The sequence below is a fragment of the Manacus vitellinus genome, unplaced genomic scaffold, assembly GCF_001715985.3.
Source record: "Manacus vitellinus isolate BGI_N305 unplaced genomic scaffold, ASM171598v3 scaffold_26_pilon, whole genome shotgun sequence".
Classification (NCBI taxonomy): domain Eukaryota; kingdom Metazoa; phylum Chordata; class Aves; order Passeriformes; family Pipridae; genus Manacus; species Manacus vitellinus.
The window spans coordinates 8,723,811-8,733,896 of record NW_021939960.1 but is presented as its reverse complement, the minus strand read 5'-3'; the positions used below and the strand labels follow the sequence as shown (position 1 = coordinate 8,733,896).

Here is a 10,086-nt window from a genome sequence, read left to right as displayed (position 1 = left end):
TCCCCCTCCCTGGCTGTTTGCCTGGGGTGACCTCATGTCCCCACCCCAAGCAGGCAGTGACCCCAGGCATCTCTGAGGACCCCTTTACCTTCACCTCCTTCTCCACGTAGTCGTGCAGCAGGATCTGGGGGTCGATCAGGTAGTCGGGGGGATAGAGGGGCACGGAGTGCAGCGGGCGCCGGTAGACGCTGCTGCGGAGCGCTGCCCTCCGCGCAGCCTTCGGGAAAACCAGCCGCTTGATGGGCGACACAAAGCCCTGGTGGGGGAACGGGCACAGGGAGGAGTCAGCACCGGGCACCCAACCCTGGCACCCACACACAGGGTCCGTGGCACCCAGCACCTGGGGACGGGCTGGGCACCGCTCTGCTCGCTGACGCCAGGTTTGCATTATTCGTGTGGTTTGGGGGGCAGTGAGTAGGGACCCCGCTCCTCCCTGCTGCGTTGTGGGAGGGGTGCAGGGCCTCTCATACCCGTGCATCTCGCCCGCTCCCACCCTCCCGTCAGTCCCCCGGGACACCAGCCCCAGCCCCACGCACCTTCTTTCCCTTCTTGGCCTCGCAGTCCATGGCCGGACTCGGAGCTGTGGCCGCCCCCACCGCCCCGCTCGGCGCCGCGGTGCTTTCCTGTGTCGGAAACTCCACCAGGATGGCTGGGATGTGAGTTCCTGCCTCTCCTGGGGGGTGCTGGGACTGGGCTGGGCTGGGCCGGCCTGGGCTGGGCTGACACTGGGACCGGGTCAGGACTGAGCCTGGGAATGGGATTGGGACTTGGCTGGTACTTGGGCAGAAGCAGGGGCTGAAGTGGGCTGGGCTGGGACCAGAGCAGGCACTGGTACCAGAGCAGGTGGTGGGGGTGCCCTCGGGACCCTGCTACAGAGCAGCCCCTGCCCCTCACTGCCACAGGGCTCCTCCCTGGGGCTGGTTCTGCTTCCCCATGGAGCCTGAGCCCCCCGTGGGTCTGGAGTTCAGCTGGGGATCAGGGCCTCTGGCAGGGAGGAGGTTGGCCCAGCAGTGGCCATGTCCAGCAGCTTCCTCCTCGGGAAGCTACATCCTGCTGGTACCCCCCCCTTCCCTCCTGGCTGCCACACCAGGGCCAGCACCACCACAGCCACCCTGCTCTGTTCCTGGAGTCCCCAAGAACCCCATGACAGAGACGCATCATCCTGCCCCGCTTCAGACCCCACCCGTGAGCTGGAGGTGCCAGCAAGGACAGGATCCCACAGGCAGGGCTTATTGAAATGAATTTAATATCTCATGTTGCAGCAAAATTAAAAATATACAAAAAGTTTGTGGTATACAAAAAAGTCTCGGGACGGACCCCGGCCTCCCGCTCACCCCCGCCCGTGCCGAGGGTCCCAGAGAAGAAGGTGGCACACAGAGTATTTACAGTACATGACAGCAGCCGCCGGGTCCCAGCGCCGGAGGGGGGCCAGGGATGTGGCTGAGACCCCGCGGCAGCCCCTGCCAGAACGAACTTCCCTCACTCCCTGAAGCTGGAGCAGCCCTGGAGCTGCACCCATCCTGTAGCTGCTTGGCCCCCAGTCATGCCCCCCTTGCTGCGGTCCTGGTGGGCCGGTGCTGCCATCCCGGTGGCGCTGGGTTTGGCTGCCCCTGTGGCACAGGCTGGGGGGGGCAAGGGGGCAACCTGGCTGAGCCCCAGGGCAGCAGCGGGATCCAGGGGCTCCCCCTAAGCCCCAGGCATGGCCAGAATGCCCTGCCCAGAGCAGCCCAGGGCTGAGGGTACCGTGGCTTGAGTGCATAGAAAAGTGTCCCTCTGTCCCACCAGCGCGGCCCTGGGGTCCCCACACAAACCCCGGGGTGAAGGGCATGGGGGGTCCAGGTCACCCTGAACGGTGTCTCTGTCCTGCAGGGGACAGGGAGAGGGGCTGGGGCAGGGGGAGCCCAGAAGCACTGCCCCATGCTGGCTCATCCCCATCTCTGGTGGAGTGGGACCCAGCAAGGAGCTGCCACCGCCTGGGCACTGCACAGAGGCTGCAGCGATGCTGCTCAACACCCACAGGGATGAGCCCCTGGCCCCCCCGGCTACTGCCCCCCACCTTCCCTGAGGAAAAGAGACCCTCCCACAGAGCCACCCCATGCCTGGGGCTTCCCCAGCATGAACAGCCCCCAGTACCGGGGTCTGCCCGTGATGGCGGTGAAGGAGGGGTGCAGGTGCTGGGGGGCCCAGCCCCCTGCCCAGCCCCAGCCATGCTCTGCAACCTCCTCCTAAAGGGTTTCCAAGGCTTCCAGTTAGCACCAGTTAGCACCAGCGACCCCATCGATGGCCAGCCCAGCCGGCTGTCACCCCAGCTACCGAGAAATGGGAAACAAAAGAAACGTGATGCCACCACTACTGCACATCCACCCACCCACCCCGGCCATGGCACCCACGCCAGCCCTCGAGGACCCCACATCCCATCCATTCCCAGGTGCAGCTCTCCCATCCCAGCCCTCCTATCCTCTGGTGCCTCTCACGGTGCCCCATGGCACGGAGGGGCTGTCGGTGCTGCCTATGCTCCCCAGCCCAGGCAGGGCTTGGCACAGCGGCTCAGGGCAGCCAGAGGCCGGTACCCTGCGGGGCTGTTGTGGGGGGCACAGGAGTTGTGGGGAAGGCACAGGGGCCATGGGTGCAGGGGGCGAGGGGATGGGGTGGAGCACGGCCGGGGGTTCTGACACCTCCCCTCCCCTGCAAACCCCTGCCAGCCCCTGCACACACTTACACACACACGCAGACACACAGAGAGACACACACACGCACCCCACTGGGACAGTCCCGGCCCGGGGCGGGGCACAGGGTACATTCAGCACAGCCCCTCGGTGGGGGCTGACAGATCCGGGCAGGACCAGGGACACATTCAAACCCGGAGCCCAGGGCAGTCCCACTCCTCTGGGGAGGCAGGAGCAGGCAGGGGCAGGCAAGGCGGGGACAGGGAGGAGGCTGGGTGGACACGGGGTGAGGCCAGGGGAGGGAGGATCCCAGCTCAGGTTTACACTGAGGCTCTGGAGGGGGCTGATGCCGATGGGGGAGTAAATGGAAAAGCTCCCGGGTGGGAAGTGATGCCAAACCCGAGAGAGGAGAACGGCTGGGTGTGAATCCCACTTTAGGGAACCCAGGGAACGCCAGCGGCCCCACACACACTCCTCAGCAGTGCCAGCCAGGCCCTGCAACCCCCGGCCCCAGCGGAGGTAGAAAATGTCACACAAAACATCACCAGGTGAAAACAAACCCGATGAGATGAAGAAGTTCCTGTGGGAATGGTGGGGAGGATGAGGCATAGCCATCCCAGCCACAGCTGGGATACCAGCTCAGAACCAGGGGGGCAGGACTCGTGCCCACCCCAGGCCAGGGTCTGTGCCCCACAGGACAGTGGGGCTGGGAACATGGCTCAACCCTGAGCCAGGGGGAACTGAGGATGGAGATGAAGGGGCTCCCCAAGGGTTGGTGCTGCAGGGTGTGGGGGAATTGTGAGACATTGGGAGGGCTGCACAGACCGCAGTTGTCCCTGTCCCAGCTTCCTGTGGGTGACAAGCCCCATGCACACCCCAGTGCAGCCACGTCCCAGCCCCATGGCTCTGCCATGGCACAGGCACCAGTGTCCCCATGTGCTGCCCACCACGCCCCACTGTGCCCCACCATGCCCCCAGCTCAGGGTGCCCCCAGTCCCCATCCTGCACCACTGACACGGGCCACAGCACCCACTGCCTGGGGCTCAGGCACCAGTGAGGTATTTTGGCAAGGATGAGCCCTGGGGGGTGCGGGGGCAGCCTGTGTCAGGCAGGATGGGGGTCTGGGCTGCAGGAGGGCGGCGCGAGAGGGGGGATAGCACCAAGAGACCTCCCCGGCCACCGCCCGCGGAGCGCTCGGCACGGCGACACGGCAGAGCCGGCAAACCCAACGGAAGGCAAACGGCTGCGGAGACTCAGGCTGGCCGGGGTGGCACCAGGGGTCCCGCCAAAGCCCCGTGCCCCGCCACCCTACACGGTGGTCTCATACTCCAGCAGCTCCTGGGGGGCGCCGGGGGTGCGGTACTGCAGGGTAGGGGTGATGGGCGACGCGTACTCCAGCGCCAGGATGGTCTTCCTCAGGCGCCGGTCGATGAAGTGGGCGTCCCAGGCCGGGTACTTCTTCCTGGGCAGGTCAATGCGGATGACGGGCCTCTCTGTCCGCGGGGCGCGGGCGGCCGCTGCCGGCAGGGTGCGGGGTCTCACCTGGAAGACGGGCACACAACTGTCCCGCTCCCCCGGCGCCCCTTCCCGCTCCCCCCCTGTAGTCCGCGGCAGCGAGCGTGGGGGGCTGGTGACGGCGTCCGTGGGGGACCCCGGCACTGGAGGCGGCTCCTGCCGGAAGATGCAGCCCACGTTGCGGTGGCGGAAGATGGGGCCGTTGGGGTGCAAGAGGCAGTAGTAGATGAACATGAAGAAGATGCCGAGGGCGAAGCTGGAGCTGACCACGCAGACGAGGATTAAGGCGTCGAAGTCGGAGATGGTCTCGCGGTCATAGTAGAGGAACCAGAGGATGGTGAGGGCGGCGTTCTCTGACAGTGTGATGATGTAGTAGATGCACATGCGGTAGCGGCTCCGTCCCTCCTTGACGTTGAACCAGCAGAAGATGTAGATGATGCCCACCACCATGTTGTAGATGATCTCCTCCCACTTGGACATGCAGAAATCCGTCTCGCCCTGGATGATCCAGAAGGTCATGATGCACCAGTGGGTGACTATGAAGATGCCGAAGTAGAGCTGGAACACGGAGGCGAAGAGGGCAAAGGCGATGGCACGGGCGGCGATGGTGAAGAGGTGCCAGAGGATCTGCACCACGGCGCCCTTGTAGGACATGGGCATCTTGTCCTCCCGCGAGTCCCGCAGCACCTTCTGGTAGGACGCGATCATCCAGGCCAGTGAGACCAGCGAGGCCGAGGCCGAGAGCCCTGCGGGGAGCGGCTGTGAGAGCCCGCGGAGGCCGGGGACCCCCCTCCCGCTGCCCCGTTCCCCCTCAGTGGGGCGTGTCCCTTACCCTGCAGTGGCTCGATGCTCTTCTGCTGCACCATGATGCTGAGCTGCAGCACAAGCTGGGGCGCGCTCTTGAGGAAGGCCTCCAGCAGCCTCAGCATGCTGATGTCCGCGCTCTCGAACATCATCCGCCAGTAGTAGTGGCGACGGCGGTGCTCGGCCTGCCACCGGCTCTGCAGCCCCAGGTACAGCGTGCGGAGGTACCTGCGAGAGGTTGGGAAGGGTGAGACAAGCTCCAATTGCCCGGGCAGTGGAGCTCACTTTGCCCTGCCCACACCAGGACTGTTCTGTGACTGCTGTTCCCTTGATTTGGGGCCCTGGAAATCCCCTTAGGCCAGGGGTGCCAGGGGCTATGGGGTAGCAGCAATGCTGAGCATGTCTCTGTCTTACCCTAGGGCTCCAATTTAGGAAGGGGCAGCTTGTACAAAGCCAGCTAAACATTCCTCTGCCCTGGGGCATCACCCCAATGCCCAGCTGAACATCACAGTGCCTACCCAGCCAATACCCCAACCCTTCCTCCCTCATGCAGGGTCTGGATCCCCCCCAAACCAGGAATCCTCCCCACAGCCCCACCCATAGATTTGGGTTGTCCCAGCCCAGCACCAACATCCAATTACTTCTCAAAAGGGATATTTTGGTCCCAGCTGGCGCAGAGCCCACCCTGCTTCCCCCCGACCTGGCCAGGATGGAGGCACCAGCTGGTTGTGCTGTGCTGCCTGCGGGAAGCTCCCGGCGCTCGTGGCGGCGCTGCCTTGGCTCTTGGCAGGGCTACGGGCGCGGCCACACACTGGCCCTGGCCATCTGGTCGTCGGCCGGGGGTCAGCGGAGGTGTGCGTGGCACCGACGCACGCCCGGCTGAGTCACCACCACCAGGGACCCTCCCCATGACACTGGGCCAGATCCGGCACTGCAGGAGGGGACAAGGGGCCGGCCAGGCAGGGCATCCCCGGGCAGCCCTGCCTGCACCACGGCCAGGGCTCCGCTGACTATGAGGAGGGAGCCAGGTGAGGAGGGGAACAGAAAGGTGCAGAGGGAGGATGTCAGGCCATAGATTCCTCCCAATGAGTAAAATCCTCTGGCAGAGCAACGGCTTCTCCATCAGCTCCAGAATGTGCTGCCAGCCAACTCCATCAGCCCAGAGCATGGGAGAAAACCTGATCCCAGCACTTTCAGCTCATCTGTCAGCAGGAAGAGGCAGGAGCCAGCCCTGCTTCCACTGCAGGGACAGCCGAGTGCTCCCACCCCTGGGCTGCACAGCCCTGAGAGCACAGTGAGGGCCATCAGCTGGGGCCACCAAGCCCCCGTGTCACTCTGCTGCCATCTGCTCTGCCCTGGCCAGCTCCACTGCCAGCCCCTCCCTTCTCTGCGCTGGTTTCAAAGTGACGCTTTAACCTCCACCTTGAGGGCAGCACCTAATTTTAGCCTTTGCTGCAGCCTGTCCCTCACCGCTCAGGGGGAAGAGGCTGTGGCCACCCGGCTCCTGGCTCCCAGCACAGATCTGCATGCTGGTGCCACCTGCTCACAGCCAGCCAGGGCAGTGCTGCCATTGCACCACCACAGCCACTGCCTTGCAGAAGGGCAGTGACGCTACTGCTGGGGGAACAAACCTTGCTGGTGGGGGAACAAACCAGAGGACAGCCCAGAAAGGGAAGGCATGGAGTAGCAGGGAAACAACAATAGGAGAAGTGATGTAGAGCCCGGTGTGCTGCAGGGCATCACTGCTGTCCCAGGGCACCCATGCATGAACCAGGCTTGGGCACTGGTGACCTCGTCCTGTCCCTGTAATTAGCCTCGATAATTGGGCTCGTCAGAGCCACAGTCTCACTGTCCATGGTGCAGAGCAGCCCCCACACATGGACCCCAGAGCCCCCAGCCCTGGCTCCTCCGCTGCTCAACAAGTGACCTGCAGCCTCCCCAGCTTTCAGCGAGGGCACAATTATCCTCCTGTCTCCCTGCCAGCTCCATGGGTCTCATTAAAATGAGATTTCATCTCCCATCAACTCGCCCGAATGAAATGTTGATTCTTATTTGTTCTGCATTTGATCATCCCGTGGTGTTTCAGCCCAGAGAATGATCCCGGCGCTGCCAGCGTGGCGGGCGCTCCCCAGCCCCGCGCCGCGGCAGCTGCACGGGAAACACAGAATCAATCACTTGAAAAAAAAAAAATCATTTAATTTTCAAAAAAACTGATGATGAGGCAGAAACCGACAGCGAGAGCTCTCAGGGCTAATTGCTCCCTCCTTTGTATTGCGAAGAGTCATCCAATGAAATCCCTGCAGCAGGAAGGTGGTGGCTTGGGTGGGTGCTGGGTTTGCCAGAGCCCCACCACAGCTGGGTCTGTCACCAGCGTCACCGTTTGCCCCCAGCTCCCAGATACTGACTCCAGTTTTCAGGTGTTGGGAAAAAAGGATGAGGAAAAAACCTGACTTTAGTTTATAAAAAGATCTGCTAATCATCATCCTCAGACGGAAGAGGATGAGGGACCCTCCAGTCCCAGAGTGAGCAATAGGGAATGCAGTTTTCCTAGAAGATAATTTGGGATCTCATCCCTTAATCCTGTATTTAAACAAGGAGAAAATTGCTTCCCTGTTACAGCCATTTAATCCCTTATACATCCCACCAAGTCAGATCATCAGGGAGAGCTGCACATGCACCCACATCACCTCACTGACAAAGCCTCTGTGTCCCACCAGCACCACACCCCAAGGTGCCCTGGGTACCCAGGGAGGATGGAAGCAGCTGATGGCACTCCTGTTCAGGGAAAGGCTTGGTCTGGCCCTAAAAAGCCCCTTGTCCTATGCACCAGGACTTCCAGAACTGGGTCCTGCCACAGGACAAGCTGATATCCAAAGCTGGGGCTGGGAGGGCTCCTGCCTACATGCAGACAGAGCAAAGCCCTGAGACCACATGGTGGTAGTCGGGGGGAAAACCTGCATTCCTAGCTCTGCCACCCCCTGTGAGCCCACCCAAGATGTCCTTGCCCTCCAGGGCTGCCACCAGGACTGAGGGGTGGCACTGGGTCCCCAAGCCAGCAGAGGATGCGGGGGCATGGGTTGATGGGGGCTTTTGGGAAGGACCTGCACATGGAGAGGGCACCCCAGGCCTGGCCCCAGTGACCCCCAGGCAGCCAATCCATGTGTGGCCCTGGGTTGGCACAGACATGGGCACAGGCATGTGCCCAGGCTGTGGGACCCACAGAGACACCCTGGCCAGCTGCCAGCCCACAGAGGTGACAGGGGACCCTGGCAGGCTGCTGGGAGGGAGGCACACTGGCACGCACAGCATCCCCCCTGCTTTAGTGAAGAAGCTGGCAACTCTTTGTGAGCAGATAACAACTCCTGAGCTGCCAAACCATCCAAGCACAACCCATGAGCATGGTGGTGGCGTGGGACTGGCTGGGGACAGGCCCACACTGCTGCTCCTTACATGAGCACATGGTCATGCTGCCGACACTGTCTCTGGAGACCATCCGTGACAGGGTATGTACATGTGCATTGTGAACAGACTGAGGACAACTAACTTTGGGATAACCTCAGAGCCAGTGCTCAGAGCTGCCTTTGCAGCTGGGAAGCAGATGTATTCTTGGGGCTGGGGGGTCTTTGTCACACGTGGGACTCGGGGCTGTGCACTGAGACCTGCAGGTTGGTAGAGGTGAGACCTGCAGAGGTGAGGGAGAAGGCGGGTGAATCAGGAAAGGGGAGATGTTTGGCAAGAAATACGGTGCTCTGACCAGGGAAAAGCCTTGCCTTTAGCATTTATCCAACACTGTTCTAACTGCCACATCCACCTGTACCGGATCCAACCTCGCTAATGGGTTTAACGAACTGCATTTAACTGGTCACCAGAGCTAATCCCAAATCCTGAGATTATAAAGAGCCTCAGCTGCAGCTTGAGACCAACATGTCCTGGAGGGTGAGTGCTGAGAGTTACCGCTTTAATTGGCTTAGGAGTCTCCGTGGTGCAGCCGATCCGAGAGCAGGGCTGACACCCCTGGGAGCAAAGCCCCCAGCCACGGCTCCGCTCCAGCTCAGGCTGGGATCAGGTGTGTCAGGGCCGAGGCTGACTGCAGACAGGGCCAGAGAGCTCCTGTCCTCTCCCTCACCGTCTCCCCCGCACACTGAGGCAGGGTGTACAGCCAGTGTACCCCCAGAGTGGTCCCAGGGATTGGGGGATCAGGGAGGGCAGGCGTGTTGGTGAGGGAAGGGGTGGGAGCCCCCTGAGCACGGCACATCTGCACTGTCAAACAAAGTTGCACACCCCAGAGGCTCCCAGGAAGAGCAGCAAAGGAATGAACATGCAGACGCCAACAGGGAGTGGGGAGCCTCTACTACAGCACTCAGGAGAGGAAACAGGATGGAAACCCGAGCCGGGAGCCCTGCCTGCTCCATGCATTGTTCCGGGAATTTGCCATTGTCTGCCCTCCCGGCACCAGCTCCTTGAGAGCCACTCGGTGCCAGCACCCGGCTCTTCCCCAGCACTCGGGGATGGAGCTCAGCAGAGCTGCGAAGGTGCAGGGCTGGCTCCATGGCACAGGAGAGGAAGGTGTCAAGAAACCATCAGCTCAGGCTTCTGGGGGGTCTGCAGGGAGGTACTGAGCTGCCCCAGCCTGCCTGGCTGCCACTTGCCCTGCCTGTTCACGGGCCTGTCCCCAGGGCTGGAATGGGGCAGCATAGGAGCCTGACAGGTTGGAGACCACCTGCACCTCCTCACCCACCACCCCACAGATACAGTGAGATCAGAGCAGGAGCCAAGAGGTGTTCAGGACCCAGTAGAAGCACTTCACACCCCCAGAACCCCACTGCCATGGCCAGGCAGGTCTGCAGCAGGCCCAGCACCACCCAGCAGTGGGGATGGCAGGGCTGTGGCATCGAGCTGGGCTGTAGCTCCTCACCCACACCCACACCCACAGTTCCTATCCACACCCACGTGTGCCCACAGCTGGTGGCTCTCCCTCACCACCCCCCTGCTGGGGCTGTGGAGGGATTGATCCCCGTGCCCTCCCCATGTCTGGGTCTCTGCTGCATCTCGCTATCCCCACCCACTTACCCTCATGCCCTGCCATCCCCTCCTGTGGCTT

General features: G+C 62.5%; 3 protein-coding genes across 3 annotated transcripts in view; 1 reads left to right on the top strand and 2 right to left on the bottom strand.

The window, feature by feature from the left end:
- The window catches only part of CCM2L (CCM2 like scaffold protein), a 4,012-nt gene extending 3,429 nt beyond the window's left edge, over window positions 1-583 (bottom strand). The window contains exons 1-2 of the mRNA XM_029960409.1: window positions 537-583; window positions 89-256 (exon numbers count right to left, since the gene is read on the bottom strand). Of these exons, the coding sequence (XP_029816269.1) occupies window positions 89-256; window positions 537-566 (198 nt within the window). The 5' untranslated portion in view covers window positions 567-583. The remainder of the gene's footprint in view (window positions 1-88; window positions 257-536) is intronic.
- A 3,391-nt stretch (window positions 584-3,974) lies between these two features.
- XKR7 (XK related 7) lies at window positions 3,975-5,152 on the bottom strand. The gene is made up of 2 exons (XM_018073774.2): window positions 5,014-5,152; window positions 3,975-4,927 (listed from the first exon to the last, which is right to left on the bottom strand). The coding sequence occupies exons 1-2, from the start codon at window positions 5,135-5,137 to the stop codon at window positions 3,975-3,977; spliced, it is 1,077 nt and encodes a 358-aa protein (XP_017929263.2). The 5' UTR covers window positions 5,138-5,152.
- Window positions 5,153-5,694: 542 nt separating this feature from the next.
- The window catches only part of PDRG1 (p53 and DNA damage regulated 1), a 12,302-nt gene continuing 7,910 nt past the window's right edge, over window positions 5,695-10,086 (top strand). Inside the window, exons 1-2 of the mRNA XM_029960408.1 lie at window positions 5,695-5,827; window positions 5,923-6,013. Coding sequence (XP_029816268.1) covers window positions 5,695-5,827; window positions 5,923-6,013 — 224 coding nt within the window. The remainder of the gene's footprint in view (window positions 5,828-5,922; window positions 6,014-10,086) is intronic.